Here is a 21,482-nt window from a genome sequence, read left to right on the forward strand (position 1 = left end):
AAACAAGTCTTTGCTTATAAACGTACACATCTTCATGGCAAAAAGAATAGGACCGTTTCTCCCATTTCCTGAACAAACATTTGACACACATATATATGAAGCCCCATTTCAAGTACGAGTATTCAAGCTACCCATTTCAAATATGAACAAGCTAAGGTTGCAACAAGCTAAAAACAGAGAGAAAACGAGAGCGCGATGCACATACAGAAACTATTTCCTCGTATCTTTTATCCATCTGTGTTTCAGTCAATATTTTGGAGGAAAGACTTGCCCCCACACTTCATTCCAGTGACCAAAGTCTCAATGATGCTACCCATTCCAAGTATGAGTATTCAAATACTTCCTGGCTGCGGAGTGTAGACTCCCCTAACTCTGAATCTAAGGAATTCACCTTCTTAATCTACTTAGTGAACCACCACCATTTACCTGTATCAATCCAACAACCATCTTGTCATGCGACAGCACAAGTCACTCTACTGTTAATAACAATTCCCCCAAATCAAATGATGGATATAATATACTCCCTCCATTCCAATTTTATTGTCCCCTCTTCCCTCTAAAATTGTCACAAATTAATTGTCCCCTTTCTAAATTGGTAAGAAAAAGAGTGAACATCCTATATTACCCCTAATTTATTAACTACCATTCCCTCCATCACAATGATATTGTCCCTCATTTTAGCACTTTTCTGAAAATCATCCCAAAATAGAAAGTAGGACCAAAAAAATGGAATGGAGGGAGTAGCCTAAGGATAACAAAATTTCATTTTCCAGCACCGGTTAACCTGACACTACACAGAATAATATTGTTCAAAAACAGAAGCAAGAAAACCCAGCTGGGTGCCTCAAGTCATCAGATGCTTGACCTTTCTAAACCCTAGACTCAGATGTGCTGACAAAGGATTTTCTGTTCCGTACTGCCTTTGGCATGCCAAGATATTCACGTTGATGTAGCAGGTTCCCCTTCAAATCTTTGAGCCAAAAACTCATCAAGCAGTCCCCAGTTTGCAACACCAGAGTTACTACTTATACCAGTAGGAAGGGATCGAATGCACCCCAGAATTTGTTGGATGTCCCTATGCAGTCTGTAATCCAAATTTTGTATTTAGAGACAAGTAACAATCAGGCTGTGAGCTAAACAATAGGCAATATCTTAATAGCACCTTGTTTTTGCTTGAGGAGTGTTAATTTCCAAGGATGAATATGCTTCTGAAATTCTTGCATGGAATGTCTGGACCACTTGCCTGCAGATAGAGTATACAAGAAATGTATAGAAGAAGCTTTCCGTGTGTACAGCATACTTCATAGGCCAACGCAAAAGCATACTCCCACCATCCCATTTTTATTGTACTCCACTTCTTTTTGATAAATCCCAAAATAAATGGCCCCTTTCTACATTTTTAGTATAATAAATTAGTGACCTTCTAGCCTTGTCACTAGTCAAGTTAGGGTTCTATTTTATCTTGTACTAATGCACAGTCGAACTCATTGAGTTGGAACAAATTCAGAGCAAGGGTGTTGGGCATTTTTTAGTCGAGAGCTATAATAATATTTTATCATTTTTTTTCTTTATAATGTAACATCTAGTCAAATGGGGGCAAAATAATTGAGATGGAGGGAGTATGAAAGAAAAGAAGATATGAGAAGAACAAGCATGAAGTCGCCAACTGGCAAGAGACACGTCCACTGACATAGAAAGGAAATAGTGATCGATAATGGTAACATGCTAGAGGGGTACCTATACCATTTTGAAGATGTAAGCAGTCAATGGAAGCCAAAGATAGCTTTTGGAAGTGTGGGTCAGTCACATAATTGACATTTATATTTGGTTTTGGAGTTTTGCTGCCAGAGATAAACTTAACGTTCACCCACGGATATTCTCAGAACACTTTAACTCAATTCAACAGGCTTATCTTATTTGTACGCATGTAACCTCAACAAATAAAGCCACGACAGAATTATGCTTTGGGACAGACAACATATATTAAAAAAATAATTGATAATAAAGAACTTTAAGCTCACCCAAAAATCTTGTTGAGATCCACTTCATGAAGCATTCGAGACAAGATACGTTGAAGATAATTAACTTCCTACATAAAATTAGCAGGGTCGAATCAGAAAACCAAATATATATTTGTCAAAAGTCAATACACATAAGATATTAGCTTCACTTATACTTCCATTATTCAGCTCAAATACGAAGACACTAACTTTGAATGAGAGCAATTAAGGCCCTAGAAGGACAAAAAACTGAGTATATCAAATATTATAAAAAAAGAAAAAAGCACAACCACACATCAACGAAATCAAGAACTGCAAACAGAAATAAGCATGAAAGAACATAATAAAAGACTAAAGAAAATAGGCAACCGACAACGAGTTCCACCTCTGCAGTAAGCCAGTAACAGTGAGTGAAATTTTTTTATTAAGCCCTGCCGGGGGCAAGGGCCAGGGGGTTGGTTACCTTTGTCAATGATTTCGCAAACTGACTTGATTGCGTGTCACCATCATCAGGCTTGTTCCAAGTTTCAACAATTTGAGGCAACCCTCGTAAATGATGCAGCAACCTCTCACTCATAATCTGGACCAGCTTATTATGTATCTCATCTTGGTGATGCTTATAATCCTACAATGAAAGGCAGTCGTGAGTTGTTTAACACCGAAATTCTTAAAGAGTCATTTCATGGACTAAGATAGTAACATGAGTGCCTATAAAGTATAACCACATAGGCGAACTTTCAAGCAATTATGTACCTAAATAACAGCAAAACTTTTGCTTATTTTTAGTAGCATGTTATACAGTAATATAAGTCACAGAAGCATGCAATACTTCCACTTCCTTTGCTCACTTTGAATAAAAGTTACATGCATCAAGAACTCCCAGACCACATTAAACTTCATGAACCCATCCTTTCTGGCCAAATGTTAGTCAATTTACTAGATTTATAGGGGGTGTATGCCAAAGAACTCAACTTTTTAATCTCCAAATGACATATTTTAACAGAGACCATCTCACTATGTGGAGAGATTCTGTCGGACAACTAATATCCGTGAAGATTGCATTGTGAAAAGAATGCTTGTTGAAGTAGTATGCAGGCTGCAGCAAGTCTGTTACTAAACCATTGTTGCTCACTTCAAGCCCAACGAAACTAAAGTACTATAAAGCATAGCAAGTCTGTTACTAAACCATTGTTGCTCACTGCAAGCCCAACGAAACTAAAGTACTATAAAGCATACGATATATAATTTTTTTTTTTTTAAAAAAAAAAAATAAAAAAAAAAAATCTTTGCAATAGCTTCAAAATGCATCCTGGAATTAAAGGCTACAAGGAGCTAAATTCTACCTGTGCCACCCGGTCCATCGCAGACTGCAACAGTGTCTTTCTATTTTCTGGTACTTTGAGAAAAAGGATCCGCCTGATGTCTTAATATACAGATAGAAGAATATCATTAGAATTATTCAAGAGTTCCTTCCATACACTGGAGAAAGGCAATATCTAAACATCACTGAGCTTCAGAATCCTCCAATTAACTTCTTCTACAAGAAGAAAAAAGTAATCTCACCATTCAGAAACTACAGATTCATGCCAAGTTGCCAAATCCCCCTCAAAGAAAAAGCTCTCATCCAAAGAGAACCAAGTTCAGCAGAAAACCAGAGAGAAAATTCACTTCTAGTTGGAGGCTTATAATCACCAATAGTAGTCTTTGTAAACTTTCCCAATTTTTGTATTGATTTCCACTTGGCTTTTCTTCAACCTTATTTCTCCTATTTAAATCTCTTATTCGTACTCATTAACCAGAATGTCCTCATTTTTTAATGTTTTTTCCTTTGCTACTCTTCACACTTATTATTTCGCCGCCCCTTCTCTCCTTTTAGTCATTTTTTTCCCTCTTTAATGACATTTCCATGCAATAATTCAAGTTAATCAGTCCCAAAAGACCAAAACAATATGGGTTTAAGGCTTTGGTATGGTTATATTCCAAGTAAATGGTTACTTTTTTTGAAATCAGGAAGTTGTAATTATAATCACTTACCAGGAATAATAGCATAAACAAAGCTGACGACTTGACTTGCCAAAGCCAAATGCTTAGATGTTATAGATTTCAAGCCAGAGACCTGCAACATCGCAAAAATAAAAAATCAAAAACTGATAGCAGAATATAAGTCGTACAGAAAGCCAACAATCATGAAATAAACTGGAGGGAGGTTGTATTTGGATCGCAACACTGGAGGGAGGAATCAAGCTAGGCTGTGTGACTGGAGAGCGGGAGTTGGGGTTATCGGAAGGAGAGATCAACGGTGATAGGTGAAAGATCAGCGAGAACGGTGATGGGCGAGGAGTTCGGCAGCAGGTGAAGTCAGGGAAGAAGATTTTAAATGGTGTGGGGGAGGTCATGGGTGGGGAGAGTGGTGGGAAGATCGTAGGTGGGGATGGAGGAAGGGGAGGGGACGGTAGCATTGCTAGTGAGGAAGGGGAGATGGTGACTGTTGGTGGGTAATAAATCAACAGATTGGATGGTTGGTCTCACTTCTAGAAACTGAAAAAATAATTATGTTGGTAAATGATACCATTTGGCTCTGTTTCGCAATGGAGAGCCATACAATAGTCTTAAGTGAGAATTCATATAGATTTGGTATGAGTGGTTAACAAAACTATTGTGATGTGTATAGTATAGTACTATAGTTTAATAATGGCAATTTATGTAATTATGAACTGGCATTGAAAATTAGTAATTTTGATACGAAATAACTTACAAAATTGGAAAGAAAATAAATGGGAACATTATAACAGTACAACCATAAAAGGAAAGCGGGAACATTATGTCATTGCAGAGGGAGACAGGGAGTAGAAAGGATTGAAAAGAACTAAGTTTGCACCAGAAAACAAAATTTCTAAAACAAATAGAACATCAGTAACATCCTGAACAAAGAGCAACCAAAGTATCATTAAACATATAAGCAATGTAACGTTGTACCTGCATGGCGTGAGCACCAAGAACCAGCTGGCAGGACCTTGTATTAAAAAATTTCAAAACTTCTACGACACGGTGAACTATTTCTGCTGAAAGCGTTGGTAAACTATCATTCATGTCAATATACTCTGACAGCATCTTCAGCAATATTAAGCCACTGGAGAACAAAATTCATGAGCCTAAAGTTAGCAAATTCGGAGTATCATTTTAGCGAAAGAAGAAAAGCTAGCTATGGAGAAGATAACTTGAAATTCATTTATTTCTTGAGAAGATTTTAACGTGTGCCCTTAACTAAGCTGAGCTACTGACTAGACGTACTTAAAGCATATATTGCAACAGGAGATCTACAGGATGTAATGGCAATGACTGGCTCAAAAAGTAAAGGGTGACTAACCAGTTAACCATGTGATATTCAACACCTCTGTAAGTTAGTGTTTTTGTGTTACTGTTTCTGCTGCGGGCTGCAGTGGTGGCAGCATCAGTTCTATTTGTGTCATTTCCCTCACTGGAGCGCTGAGAGATCTCTACGTTTGTAGTACCATTATAAACATTGTTAGGTTGTATTTGGTCCAGAGGATGCCTAGCAACAGACTCACTGTTACTCTCCGACATGGTTGTCTCACCATTGCTCAGCGCAACATCACCATCCTGATCACCAACATCATTACCAGTAACCAAGAGATCAGAGCTCAGCATGGAAGCAACAATGGCCTGGAACTCATCGGGGACATCAACCTCAGACCATGTCTCTTGATCTAACACTGCTTTGATTTTGGCCGCCTGATTCAGAAAGCCCGAAAATGTATTCACACTAGTAAACATGATATTACTATCTGGCTAATGTCAAAACTTATTGAAGTGTGCAGCATATCTTACTCGAGACTCGTGCTGAAAATCGACAAATGCTTTCGCTTGTGACTGAAGTGTACCTCTTATACTATATCCCAACCTTCCACCTATCTGAACATGTCAGATTGATAATCATATCAGACCAGAGGTAGTGCATGTACAGTAACTTCAAAACAAAGATAAAAATATTATGTACTGTACACATCTCTCTCGCATACCTTTTCAGTAGCATTTATAAATTCTTGAGTAATGCTGTAGATACTTAAAAACTCCTGCAATCGAATCTTAGGGTGAAGAATAGCACGCACACCAAGAAGTTTTGCCCATCTTCCATGGGCAGCATCACAAGCTGCAAAGACACCCTCGGCATTTTCTCGTAACACGTCAGCTCTGTAAAAATATAGGATATCTTTAATCCACACAATTCAATAGTAGAATCATACGGAGTATTAATCATATGACTGACAAACCATAATAATATTCAAGCATATATTGTCACGTCTACAACAATGATCACGCACCACTCTACTACTACGCCTCAACGGTTTTAATTGAAGGTTCTCCCTCAACTCGATTTCAGAACAACATTACTCACTAAAACTTCCGCGGGGTTTGAGCAAGTTACATGCGGTCAAAAATCAAAATTAATGTGATCATTCATTACTACTGTCATCCTGATTACACACAACAACATCAGAGCCTTAATCCCAAAATGATTTGGGGTCGGCTGACATGAATCATCCTTTAGAACCGTCTATGGGTGAACGGACAGCTCAAAATGCGAATAGAAAAGGGAAAATGAAAAACAAAAGGGAGAGCAAAAATGTAATGCAAAGTCAAGGTAAACTTACAGGTTTTAAAATCGAATTCCGGATTTCTTTTATAAAAACTTAAAATTTAAATCGGGAGAAAAGATTAAAAAGATTTTGAAAAAATGTGTCATCCTGATTACACACAAGCTATAAATTTGCATATCTAAACACGGATGCATTCACGGAATATATACCTATATATGTACGAACGCTCAAATGCTCAATGCTTAAATTAATACTCATCCGTCTCTATTCAATCTTCGCACTTTCCTTTTTCAGAGTCCTAATTTAATCTTCTTGGTTGTTATTGGTTTTGCGGCTGCAAGGGAAGGGTAATAATAGGTTGTGTAACCAATTCGGTGTCGTATGGGGATACAGGGAGGATGGTGGATCGTGTTGAGGGAAGCGGGAGTTCGTCTCCTAGGAGACCATCTCATACTACAAATCGTGGGGTTGCTTTGTGAATGGTGGCAGGTGGTACTGGGTCGTAGCAATAGGTAAAGTGTGAGGACAGAAATAAACGAGCGAAAATAGCTTCATCCTCTAATATTTATCCATTTGCTTTTACGCTTTGTTTATGCGCCCAAACCGACTAAGAATATTATTCCGGGACATGGGGAGAATAATAGATTCATCGGGTCAATAAGACAACAACATTACACATTACCCGGATGCCTATGAAGTTCTCACTAATGGAGTGTTGAGGGAGTCACATATACGCAGCCTTACCCAAATGGTTTTTTAAAGATCCGTCAAAAAAATTCTGATAAAGACTTGACTGTACTTGTATAAGAAGCACAATTTAGTGAGATATTTTGCTTTTATCCCATCAGATTCTAAAGCCATAGAAAAGAGAGTTTTTGTGTCCAAGGAACTCACCAAGGTCAACCAGTTGATAAAAATTAAATAACTTACTATTCTAACGGTGGATGAGTTAAGGAGAAAATGAATTAGCTTACCGAAAATTTTTAGACATGCTTGACTGGCTTGTTACATCATTTGCCTTCCCTTGCAAAGTCAGGACCTTGGTAGCACTTCTTTGGGGAGAGTATGTGACTAAACTATATCCTGAGCTGTCACCATCTTGAGCAGATTCTGTTGCCGCAGCACCATGAGCTATAGCAGCAGCAACCGACTCAGCTGCATAATGACCATCCAGATTAGACATGATCCACTCTATGGATTTTTTCACTTCAGCTGCCCGAATTAAATGTGCCTGTATTTATCAGACATTGAGTTCAGCATACTTGTGTTTCACAGAAAACTATTACAATCTTAATGAGTGGAAGATCGAGAGCTAATGCAGTTGACAAAAATACTGGCTAATCGGCCGTTTCAAAAGGCCATTGGCTGTGAAGTGTGGGACATGTCGCAACCAGCACCGAGCGGCTTAAACACAATGCAACTGAAATCCCTATTGACCAATCTGTGTCCAGCACCCAATGAAATCCTAGCTCTTATGTATGAGCTTAGCCTTTCTGAGGTCGAGCTGGTAGTCAATTCACCATTATTTCTTAGGGAACCATGGAAGGAGACAGAGAGAAGACATAAATATAAATTGGGAAGGGGAAGGAAAGAAAAAGAGACCATCCACGGTGGGAAACAGGAAATTGGCTGACAAAAGAAGCCAAAAATGTTGACCAAGGCAAGTGGATAATAGTCCAGGTGTCATGCGGCATCCCATCATATTACAGTTCTATGACGAGATCCAGGGAAAATGTGGTCCTCGCACATGATACTTAATCCTAGAGAAATACGCATCTAGACAAAATTTGAAAGTGTACTATTATGATTCTAAGTCCTTCCATGACAAAAGTCAAGTATTGGAGCTGGGTGATATGTAAAGTGCACAAATCACACAGTAATGCATGATCTGACTGACTGACTGGTAAGAAAAAACAATCAAGAGTGCCTCAAGGATGACTTCTTAAAAGAGCTGCAGCTGAAAATAGACATCCGAACAAAACATATCAACAGTTGTCATCTCAGTCATGTTTAAGGAAAATGTTTCTAATGTGGCAGACTTCCAACACAACTGTTCCCCTTAATAACGTATGCAAACAGAATGAGGAGCTTCAACTTTCGACCTCTATTCTTTGACACTTGACCTAATAAACATATGAATAGAGATTAAAAGAAAGTATATATACTCCACAATTTCATACCCAAATTTATGTGAGGTGGGCAGCAAGTAGCTGAAAACCCTGAGAAGAAAAAAAAAGACGTACTCCCTCACACCTATTTGTTTCTTTGCTTTATACATGGTTCTTAAGAAAAATGAATATAATACACTAAAAGATGGTAAGTAGACCAATTAATGCAAACCCTTATTAGCAAAAAGTCATTTAACTCAAAATCAATTCACCCACACTGCCTCCATCCAACCTTATCCCACCACATCGCCTGACCACTCAAACAACTAGCTGGACCACACCGCACTTCCACCACCACCACACTACTCCAAACACATCGCCTGACCAGCCAAACAACTCGCTGGACCACACCACCACCACAATCCACTGCAGTCCGACCACCCACAACCAGAACACCACCGCTGTTATCGCACGGACCACCACTTTGAAAGCGACGATGGGCACTATTTGAGGCGCATGAGGACATAAAACACAATGATTCGATCCCAGATCTTACGATTCTATTCGTTTGAAAATTTCAAGAGGTAGGATCATAATACGATCCTACAATCTTACGATCCTACGATCCGGTTTATGATAAAAGAATAAATATATATTTTATATAGTGACACTATAAAATTCAAATCTTATATAAATTGTAAAAACATGTTCATATCAATGACTCAAAAATTATTAATTATCAATAATTTATGGATAATTTTTAATAAAAATGTATTTTGATCTTCATTTTATGTTTTTACCAAGTAAAAAACTACTCCCTCCTATTCACTAACATCTTCCACATTTCCTTAATCATTAAGTCACAATGATCTTCCGCTTTCCTTATTTGTCTATCAATTTGTGGTTAATATTACATGTAACCCCACATTCTCTCTCCTACTTTCATTTTCCTCCACATGCTATCATTCCACTAAATATTTGTCTAAAAGCAATGTGGAAGAAAATAGAGAATAGGAGGGAGTATATTTTAGTTAGTTTGTAGAATCTTACAATCCTACGATCCGGTTCTACCTACTCCATCGATCCAAGTACAATCCCAATCCTAACAACATTGGATGGGGGGCAGTTTTAGAAATTACTTGTCTCTCCTTGTAGAACTGGGTTTCGAGGTCCGAGAAAAAAAAAATGTTTGCTTTTGGGTAAGAAGGTGGTCAGGAGAGAAGAGGGTAAATGGCAGGAGCTGGGTGATGGTTTTTTGGTGGGGGTAGGTCAATGGAGCGAGGAGGTCAACCGCGTCGTCAGCCGTGGTCATGGAAAATGGGGAAAGGATGTGGAGGTTGTGGTGGTGGCCAAGGAGGTCGTGGTGGCGTGTCCACCTCAGTCATAAGTCATAAGGGGTGACAGTGGATGGAGATGGGTGGGGTAGGAAAGATGGATCGGGTGATGAAGTAGAAGTTAGGGGCTGTGGTAATTATAGCTGAGAAAATGAGTTGGCGTTTATTCTCTTAACTTTTGCCATATAAGGAAAGTTATCAAAATGGCAGGGACAAAAATATGTGTCTCGGAAGAAATACGGGAGGAACGGATAAATGTAGAGGGAAAAATATATACTGGGCACTACTAAGTAGAAGTATCTCTCAAAGATAGACAAAACACTTCATAACATCACGTACTAATTTAAAACCACGTCGCAAAAAAAAAAAAAAAAAAATTCTAGCACCAAAACCAACTTAAACAAGAAAATACATGGACAGATAGTAGAAGCTTAACCAACTTTACCAAGACAATCTTGAAAACAGCACTTAGTAATTGAATAAAGCTTTCAGTTGATAAGCTCCTCAACCTGCTTGCAAGAGATGAGCCTCCACCTATATCATACACTGAGTGTCAGAGGGTTTCCTCTTTTACTTGCACTTTTGTTTACGGAAGTGACTAACAAGTTACAAACAAAAAGAACATGATACTCCACTCAAGCCGACTGCTTTATTATAGCTTGTAAAACACTACAATTGTTCGTCAAAAATTGAACTGATTAGAATATATTTTACCATCTGCATCAGCAGTTCTCTCTCCAGCCGATAAATCTGACTCAGGAAGTCGAGCAACAAGAACAGGAAGCAGCTCTGCTACTGAAGTCTTAATAGCTGTTTTCATATCAGCAGTAAGGGTGTCACGGTACATCCTCAGGACCGATGGTAGTTTTGCCTGGAAAAAATATTCATCAGACAACAATTCTGATAGAGCGGAAGCAGCGTGTAGTAACTAGTAAGTGGATCTTGCTATGCCAGTATCCTTCTACCAATTATTTGATCACAAACACTGCAAGTTAACACATCTAACAGGTGTTATCTGAAATATTGGTATGTGTACGAAACAATTTTCCCTTTCCGGAAATCTATTTTGTGGGAATGGTGAAAATCTTCATTCAAAACTAGGAGAAGTGTCAGGGACAACATGAATAGATCAGAGTGTTCTACAGTCTTCATACCCTGTGGTTATTCGGCTATTTTCACCTGAAGGATCAGAGTAAAAATTTCCACCAACATAAAAACAAAACAATGCAAGAAAACGGATGCCTCGCAAACTTCTCTATCCTTGTGCAAGTAATTCAGAAACTCAACCATCAACAAAAGAGCATCACAGTAAGAGTTAAACAAATCATCATCCACCAACAACGCGTTAGTCTCAACAGCATTTAGACACACAAAAAAAAGGCTAAGGCCCTATTCTTTTGGACTTAAAGTCACCCCCTTTAAGTTCAGTTCAGTTTCTATAAATTCAGTTTAGTTCTTATAAGTTCAGTTCAGCAATTTGAAGTCCAAAAGAACAAGGCCCAACTCCATTTATTTTTCAGCTCTTCTTAAGTATAACAAAGTTCAAAGAGATAGATGTAACTCACGGTTCTCAGTAATCCAATTATTATTGGCAGAAGACGATCACGTATATAAGAGGTTTCTTCTTCGTCCAAATGAACCTGGAAAAAGAGTCTGCGCATTATGTTTATTATTAAAAGGTAGCCTACCCCCACCTTATTGACTCTAATGTTACAGAGAAAGAAAGGTAGTTTGAACAAAACAATCAAAGAAAAACCATCTTGTTACCGAAATGACTATGAGCTTTCACAAGAAACAGAAAGGATGCAAAACCAAAAAACAAAAAAAAAAGGCAACTTAACAAGGAAGATGCTTAGAACTACAGCCCTGAGAACAACACAACAAACTTCAAATCCTGGAGTTTTCAGAACAAATAAAAAAAAGTGACATCATACTCACATCATCAAGCCTTCCGTTACTAGATATTGAAGCTCTCTCCTTTGCTCTTGACACAATTAAAGAATCCAAATTCCCAGCATCGTGCAAAGATGCACGCATAAATTCTGCTGAAAGAATGCTACAAGAATGAATTTGATGAGTCAAAGATAGACCACTAACCCAATTCAGGATTTAAGGCCAATCATGAGCTTACATGACTAAAACATTTAAAATTAAGTGACCTACAAATATACAAAAAGAATATTGCATAGTACAAGGGATGTGCAAAGCCATAACAGCTGAGCAAGCATTATGAAATTTGATCATCATCAAATTATCAGCAATTAAATGTTACAGAAGATTTACTATCCACCAAAACAAGAAGACTTCAATCATAGAACAAGAAGAGGCGGGAGAGTAACAAAGCCAACAATATAATATGCCTTCAAAGAGGATAATACCATAGTAATTAACTAATTTCACCAACCTGTTTATGGACTCCATTGAAGCAGCTACATGGTCACGAAGATGGCGAAAGCAGTGAAGACCAGTCAACTCATCACCGTTCTAAAAAAAACGCAGGATGCAAAAGAAAAAATCAGAAGTTCAAAAGCTACATATAAATTTTTTAAGGCTCGCTTTGTTCTGCTACTTTGAAGCCATACCATCAAAGAAAACGACCCCTAATGTACTCTATAAGAAGTCACTCACCAATTATCTTACTCCTAAAACTATCGTTTCACCATTCCCAGTGTTGTTCTTATTCTCTCCAACATTTTGGAAGTTATAATTTGTAGACATCTTATATTCCAAATACAAAATTGGTCTCATAATGTGAACGGAGATGGAAAAACAGAGATAGGAAACTTAAAGGTCTGGCTTATACCAGCAAATGCTGCAAATCATCAGCAATATCCAATGCTCCGGCACAATCGGCTGATGTAACAAGCTGGATCAGAGGCAAGACAATGACAATTAACAGATTGTATCATGGCATCAACCGTAATAAGAAGCAGTACGTCACCAAAACTGGTATAAGTCATAACATACTAACATTCTAAGATTCTTCAATTAAAATGAAATAATAAGAAGCATTTGAGAAAGAAGAAGTGTGTACCAATTTGAGGGCAGTAAGAGCTTGATTGACGTAAAGAATAAGACGTAACTTGTGCTGAAGTGATAACAAGTTAGTCCTCATGGAACTAAAATCGTGAATATCCTTAGCAGTCCCAACAACATCGGCATCCAACAGGCTGACAGTCTCCTTCAAGACCCTAATCCCCTGACAGCCTTCCACAATCTTAACACTCAAGTCTCCAAGCTGCTGCTGCGCCTCGAAGAAGGAGTTTGAACGCATGGAAATCTCCTTGACCAAATGCATCTCAACGACATCAAGATAGTGAGACAACCTCTCCTGCAGGAGGAGATTGTCAGCGACAGTGGTGAAGGGGCAGGCAGCACGGAAGGTGGCACCATCTTCAAGCTGGAAATCCTCCTTAAAGTACAATGCAGGGACTTGTCTCAAGCAAGCTACCAATGCCTCACCTTGTCCTCCTCCTCCTCCTTGGCTCTTATCGGTTTCTTCTGTTTCCTTGGTGGTGTGATTCCTGATATCCTCGAATCGGGAGTATTGATCCGAAATGGAGGACAAGTATGTCCGGAAATCGGTGTCTAAGTCGGGTCTGGAGGTGTTGATGGGAGCGAATTCGGGTAAAACGAGAGAAGTAGAGGAAGACCACCAACCTAACCAAGAAGCGTCTGTAGATCGGGAAGAGTGAGGGTTGTTAAGGATGGAAGAGAGATTGTGCTCGAAAGATAAGCTTGTTGTTCTCAATAAACTGCTGCTGTTGCTGTTACTGCTGCTACTACTGCTGCTATCTCTCGACTGTGCTGCGTCGTGATTCATCCTTCCTGAGAAGGAAGCTCGCGACTCCATTTTCGATTGATTGATTGATTGATTTGATGGAGGAGACTTGCGTTTTGTTAGATCTGATCCAAACAAACAAACAAAACAAAAGCGCGGGTGATCCGTGATCAGATTAGATTAGATGAAGGATTAATACGACTAACTGGATTTGCTAATCTGCTGCCGAGTAATCTACTAAGGAAGGAAGGAAGGAAGGAAGGAAGTCGGGATTCAGATTTTGTGAAAATTGCTAACATTATGATGAATCATGAATGCCCCAAACCCCAATTGGAATTGAACGTCTACAACTTCATCATGTACGCTCCCCCCGCCCGCTTCATACCAACCAATTTGGCTACTCACGCACTATCTTTAACCCATCACAACTTCACAACACTATCTAAATTCTAATCCGACTAAAACTAAACCCCATTGACAGGTCAAACATGTAAAAGAATCCATTTCTTTCTTTTTTTTTTTTTTTTTTAAAAAGAAGTAAAAGAATCTATTATTCATTTTCCTTTATTGCGCTTGGTTTGATACCTATTTTCTTACTTCTTACCCATTTTCTAGTTTATTTTTAACCTTAACTATTAAATTAGTGTAGTTCCGTACAAATGTATGGTTTTTTAGATGAGAGTGTTAGAGATTATAACAATTAAATTGTTATTTATTCAACTCTGTTGGAAATTTAATAATAAAAAACTATTGATAATATTTCATTGGGAAAAAGAAATTTCAATAGTTTTAGCCTGAATAAGATTATGTTTAGTCAAAAAAATTGTCAACATTATTTTTAAAAATAATGTTATATAACAGCATCCACTAAAAATATCAACACTAAATGATGTTATTAATAAAATCAGATAAGATTAGTGGGTATAATCATAATAATCGTAATTGAATTTTTATCCAAAATAAATTGACATCTCATTAATTTCATTTCACCTCATTGCATTTTGATTTGAGGAAAAAAAATTGACCGTCAAAGCAAATCAAAATAATTGGGTAATGTCATGAAATGTGTATTTTAATGATTTTATTTTCTAATTCTCAGGCCATATTTTATTTCAATTAAAAAGATTATATTTTAGAGTTTATATATACAGAATGCCACGTCATCATTTTGAAACATATGACACGTCACCACATCACCACGTCGTCACTTTCATCATATTACGTCGATCCATACTCTACGTCAACACTGTCATGTTAATATTTCAGGCAACATGTCATGTCATCACCTTGAAGTATCTGCTACGACATTACTTTCACCGTGTTAAATAAATTTAATTGCAATGTAAAGGAGATAAGTCGTATGACTTCTTTACTAATATAGCTCCTTGCTCCCCGGTAGGAGAATACGGCAGGAGAATAAGGGGCCTTTGAAGTGGTCCCTTGGCTTATATGCCTTTGGGATTAGCTTTACTTGGGTTATAAGGTTCAGGTCTTTTCTGAACTCAAAGAACCGCACTCCATGTCGACACTGCTACATCATCACCTCGATCACATGCCACGTCATCACTTCGAAGTGTGTCACACCGTCACTTTTATCGTATTACGTGGAACCGCACTCCACGTCAGCACTGTCACCTCATCACTTCGAATCAAATGTCACGTCATCATTGTCCTCTTATTTGAGTCCCACTGTCGTACTTAACGAGTTAGTTAGGGTAATGATGATCATGACGACGTGGTGATGGCGAGAATGGTGACAATTAAGTTGACTAAGACGAAGAAAAAGAGAAAAACGTATAAATGGTAGGAATTACGATAGAAAAGAAGTTTTAAAAAATGACAGAAAAGAGATGTTGATCGTCGCGTTTTTTTACCCGAAACCCATATCGACCGTTTGTATAACGGTGTGATATTGAAAATATTAAGCAAAAAATGTTTAATCTTACTAATATCATATATTAAACTAGATAATAATTGAAAATATAAGAATAATTAAAGAAAATGATTTTTTTTTTTAAAAAAAGTGTTAATCTAACCCGTTTTGACTCTAAACCCGACCTGAAACCCGTATAAACCCATTTTTTCCAAATCCAAAATAGACTCGACCCGTATTTTACCCGAACCCGAAATGACCGAACCCGTAACCCGTCCGTTTGACCCATTTGACATATCTAACGTCAACGCATGTACCACCATCAGCGTCGATTCCCCACACATCTATTACAACTCTTCACCTCAACAGCGACCTTCCCCATAACAAACACTCTCGTTAATTTTAAAAGGATATTTATCTTTATCATACCATTTAATATTATTAATAATCTCATTTATCCTACAAATTGTATTTTAAGAACTTTAATTGTTTGTATCTTATTATCATGTTATCGGTTATTAAAATTGAATATAATATATTATTTCGGCAAAAGACAATATGTAATGGAAACAATGTTGTTCGTGTTATCGTGTACTAGAACAACATACATTAAGTCATCATTCAACCGTCTTATAAATACCCAACTCCAGAATTGGGATATAACCATAATCAACTAGTCTTGCTTAAAATAATAATATCCATTTTAATAGAAAGCGAATCAAAATTCGGCCAAATGATAATTATAAGAGTAACTATTTATTCATTAATGTGACCTGTTTTTATGAGAATATAACACACTCTCATTGTCTCAAGCATTGAAAAGTGAACTCTTGAACTACATATATAGACTACGTTTATTGGTAGGACTAACAAGCGTTAAGTCTTGAATAAGGACAAGAAATAATTAAAAGAAAAAAGTAAAGTAAAATAAATAGCAGAAATTATGGGTAGCTGAAGTCGTTCCCGACGGTCCATTTTGGACCTAGTGGAATGCAGGAACACCAAAATTAGAAATACGCAACACCCACTTTCTTTCATTTTTGCAGAGATTCACATGAATGTAATACTAGTGAAGTTTACTGGAGTATTATTTAACAATCCGTCTCCCTTGTGACGGAGCTAATACATACTGTTTTATGTAATAATGGATCAAGTGGTGCATATTAACTGTTTATCATATTAATGTTTACGGACAATAACATAAAAGGGGATATTTGCTCAAATTAGACCTATAATTTGAACAATGGTGACCAAATTGCAAAACTCGTTGCTCCTTGATCGGATTTAAGCTTGATCGCGTCAAACAAAAGTCAGTTTGGATCGAAAACGCGTCGAACCGAGAATAACAATTTGCAAGGCAAACTTGAGATTTTATTATAACTTGAATGATGGAATAACAATACATATGACCCTTATTTATAGTCCTAAAACCGACCTAGAGACCAGATATTACTCTCCTAAAACAAGCTGAAAACAGAACAACAATCTTTCCTAAAATCGACTTTCCTAAAGCTATTATAATTGCCTTGCCTTAGGAAATAAACTACTCTGCAATATTTAATTGCTTATTCTTAAATAATAATACTAATAATAATAATATTAAATAAGCCACCGACTTAAATTAAACTCCGAGCTGCTGTACTCCGAGTTGGACCAATGCTCCACGAGCCTTGCTTGCACTTTAGCCCAAATAAACGACATTGCTTTGATTTGCGTGTACTGCTGCATTTTCAACTTCCTTGACATCGAGCACAACTTCGTCATCTTCATTTGGCAAGGACATTTTCAGATCATCCCCTCCTCCTTTGAAAGGAATTGTCCTCGATTCAGCAATCCCGTCATCATCGAGATAGGGCGATAAATCACCTACATTGAATGTTGCATGTACTCCATAATCTCCTGGAAGCTCGACCTTGTAAGCATTGTCATTCAACTTGGCTACGATCTTGTATGATCCCTCGGCCGTTGGCATAAGCTTGTTCTTTCGTTTGTTCGGAAATCTTTCCTTCCTCAAATGCACCCAAACCAAGTCCCCTGGTTCGAACAACTTTGGCCTCCTATGCTTGTTCGATTTCTTCTTATAAGCTTTATTCACGGACTTGATTCGATCTCGTACCTGCTCATGTAATTTAATCATCGATTTTAGCTTAGACTCCGCATCCTTATACACCAACTCGTCTTTAGGCAAAGGAATAAGGTCCAATGGCAAATACGGATTCAGGCCATACACCACTTCAAACGGAGAGTGCGTAGTAGCAAAAGTAGTAGAGCGATTGTAAGCAAACTTGGCATGTGCAAGCTTCAAGTCCTAATCTTTCTGAGTTTTGCTTACCAACCCACGCAATATAGTACCCAAGATACGATTTGTCACTTCTGTTTGTTCATCAGTTTGAGGGTGATGCGAAGTACTAAACAAAAGCTTGGTTCCCACCTTTCTCCATAATGTATTCCAGAAAAAGCTTAGGAACTTCGAGTCACGATCAGAAATAATCGTTTTGGGCACTCCATGTAATCGAACTATTTCGCGGTAATACAAATCAGCCACATTACTCGCATCATATGTCTTATGACAAGCCACAAAATGCGCCATCTTCGAGAATCGATCAACAACTACCATAATAACATCCTTACCTCGTTGAGTGTGAGGCATAGCAACGATAAAATCCATCGACACATCCTCCCATGGCCTGCTCGGTACTGGTAACGGAGTATACTCATTTAAGTTAATCATGTTTTTAATATTCTAGTGTTATGTTAATACTTCTTTTCAAGGTAATTGGTTTTTTAAGTTAATATGTAATCGTCGTTTTAATATATTTTATTTAATAAAATCATGTTTCTTTTTTTGTATTTTTTTTTATCTAGAAAACTTAATTTATATTAATCGTAAATTCATTTATAACGATCATCTAAATAAATTATGATGTAAGGATATAATAAAAATATATGGTATTAAAAAAAAATTGGAAACTAGGTCTAAGTAGGGCTTTGATAAAATAACGAAATCAGGAACCAGATCTTGTAGGTAGGTTAAGAACTATATATATTAGTATTTTAATGCAGGAACTAGGTCTAGGTAGGGCTGTAGAAACAACCGATAAACATGGTCTAATTTTGGTATGTGTCGCGCTTCATGAAAGCATATCCACTTAAAAAACTCTAATGGGAATCATTCTCTTCGATACGCTCGTACGAAAAAGTTTTACAAATGAAACTACAAAGAAAAATATTAAAAGTGAAGTTTATCAGCATAAGAAAAATAGTAGAACAAGCTTAAGCTCAATCACTGGTGTGCGATATGTAATTTTGAACCCCTAACACGAAGAACCATAACAAACATATAGTTAACCTTGCATTAATAATCAAACAAGAAGAACCCGACTTGTTTGGTGTTGGGGTTGGACCTGCTGGTTGTGGGGTTGCAGCAGGAGCCAAGTCAAAAGTGTCATTCGGTGGTGAAGACAACCACGGTGGTGGAGGCACAGTTGGAGGAGGGGCGACGATTGTTATGGGTGGCGCATCAATTAGCACCTTGTCTATTCCGTGGCACCTAACCGAAGATCCAGTGATACAAATATCAGGGCTAACAAGCTTAGCGTTATTAAGAAAGAAGCTCCTTCTTCCATTGTTGGAGACCCTAAGCATGAAGTCGGGCTCTGAAGATGGAATTATGGATCCCGTTGGGAAATGGTTGATATGGTCAAACCTAAGGGGAGATGGAATGGAGTGCCTGAGCAGGAAATCAAGAACATCATTATCTAGGATTACGGTCTTTGCTAGCACTCGATTGTTGGGCATCAAAAACGTGATATTGGTTGGGATTTTATTTGAATGAACCAGGTTCAAAAGCATCACAAACGCAAAATAATTAGCCTTTTGCATCTCTTGAATACCAACGCTCAAGGTTTGGTTCATTAAAGGATTTTCATTTCCTAATATGGCTGTAGATATTAATGTAAACGCTAGAAGCCAAATGACAACATAGATAGCCATAAAATTGGATGATTTTCGATCTCTTTAACTCAGTTTATTTGTGAATAAGATGCATGCCCTCCAATATATTTACCACTTTAACTTAGCTTGGAACATGCATATCACTTGTTTCACCAACTAAAGAGTCCATACCTTCTGCATGAACAATTTTTTTCGGCTTTCAACATATTACAACTCTTAATACCATTTATAATTGAAAGAGATTAAAGGACATCACTTTTGCATGAACAAGTTTTGTTTTATCTTTCATTTTCCATTCTCTTTCCCCTTTTTCTCCAAGTTAACAATAGTCTGAACTCGTTGTAACTCCTTGTTGAGAGAAATTAAATAGGTAAAATTGTATTCCTTCAAAGAAAAAAAAATAGGTAAAATTGTATTGGCACGTCTTTTGTTCAAATCGAAAATATCATCGAGATTACAATTGGACATGAAGATGTGCTTATGTTAAATCATTGTCAGTTTGCGAGGGTTTACCAAGGATTTGCCTAAAATGGATGAATTTGCCTTAATAGAATGTAACTCCTTGACGATAGATATTAAGTTGCCACACCTTGTGTCCAAATCGAAGACACCGCCTAGCATTACAATTTAGACTTGAAGATATACTACAACCAGAATATTTATGGTAAGTTAATGCAGATTTGAGAGAGTTTTTCAATGAATTTTTTTTTTTTAAGGAAAAGCTCAAAGGCCTTACTATATTAATCGAGAATCAAAGTTAGCAGAATTGTTCGCAATCGGCGGTAACACATTCGACCACACCAATATACCAGCCACTCTAGGCAAAAGATGACGAATGAGTTACTGTATTGTTGACACGACTAGTATACGACCACAAAACTGAATTAAACGAATTACATAAAAATTATTTTCATCTAAAACTAAAGAGAACATGCTTCATCCTGTAGCTTTCCTCTTGAGCGCTTCAACCACCGACAAACAATCACTTTCCACAACGATTTTTGTATGTCCACGCCTTGCTGCTTCGCTAATCCCTTCAAGAACTGCATCCGCTTCAGCAACATGTGGCTCACAATAACGGTCTTGCATCGCCGAAATACCCCACAACACTTTGGCCTTATCATTCCGACAAACCACACCCATACTCACTCTTTCTCCCTCTTTAACACCTGCATCCACATTGTCTTTAACAAAATCCGCCTGAGGTGTAACCTAACCCTTCCTCTCGACATCAGCCACACCACTAGAGCTCCCATTTCCTTGTCTTTCCCGTGTAAAACCGCCCCTTCCATCTCTTAATTTTAAGCAATAACTCAGTCCGAAAATGACGTCCCGGGACACCGTAGGGAAATCGAGCGACAATATTAATATAGTGCCATTTTCGCAAATGATGAAGGAAAGTAACACAATTGAGGTCAGGACATTTGAAGGACACTTCAATAAGGTCCAAGAAGTCTAGTTTTAAGCCCATAACTCAGTCTGAAAATGACGTCCCGCGAGACCGTGGGGAAATCGAGCGACAATTTTAAAATAGTCTCATTTTCGCATATGATGAATGAACATAACACAATTGAGGTCAGGACATTTAAAGGACACTTCAATACGGCCCCGAGAAGTCTAATTTTAAGCCAATAACTCAGTCCGAAAATGACGTCCCGAGACCGTGACGAAATCGAGCGACAATTTTAAAATAGTGTCATTTTCGCATATGATGAAGTAACGTACCACAATTGAGGTCATGGCATTTGATAGACACTTCAATAAGGCCCCGATAATTCTAATTTTAACTTTTAAGACAATAACTCAGTCCGAA

At 37.7% G+C, this 21,482-nt stretch overlaps 1 protein-coding gene across 4 annotated transcripts; it reads right to left on the reverse strand.

Moving 5' to 3' along the window:
- Nucleotides 1-9: 9 nt before the first annotated feature.
- Nucleotides 10-14,364, reverse strand: LOC141606911 (vacuolar protein sorting-associated protein 54, chloroplastic). Of its 4 annotated transcripts, none has more exons than XM_074426296.1 (20): nt 13,096-14,302; nt 12,865-12,927; nt 12,466-12,545; nt 12,000-12,117; nt 11,627-11,701; nt 10,776-10,932; nt 10,507-10,595; nt 7,594-7,850; nt 6,041-6,212; nt 5,850-5,933; nt 5,597-5,753; nt 5,368-5,497; nt 4,977-5,130; nt 4,035-4,116; nt 3,344-3,423; nt 2,464-2,625; nt 2,022-2,089; nt 1,163-1,243; nt 866-1,084; nt 10-426 (listed from the first exon to the last, which is right to left on the reverse strand). In XM_074426296.1, exons 1-19 carry the CDS (start codon nt 13,912-13,914, stop codon nt 940-942), a joined length of 2,973 nt encoding a protein of 990 aa, XP_074282397.1. In that variant the 5' UTR covers nt 13,915-14,302; the 3' UTR covers nt 10-426; nt 866-939. The 4 variants fall into 4 exon arrangements, with proteins under 4 accessions (XP_074282397.1, XP_074282398.1, XP_074282395.1 ...); XM_074426297.1 differs by having other exon boundaries at nt 785-1,084; XM_074426294.1 differs by having other exon boundaries at nt 785-1,084; nt 5,368-5,753; nt 13,096-14,364.
- Nucleotides 14,365-21,482: the final 7,118 nt, after the last annotated feature.

Source organism: Silene latifolia, chromosome 10 (assembly GCF_048544455.1).
Source record: "Silene latifolia isolate original U9 population chromosome 10, ASM4854445v1, whole genome shotgun sequence".
In the NCBI taxonomy this organism is placed as follows: domain Eukaryota; kingdom Viridiplantae; phylum Streptophyta; class Magnoliopsida; order Caryophyllales; family Caryophyllaceae; genus Silene; species Silene latifolia.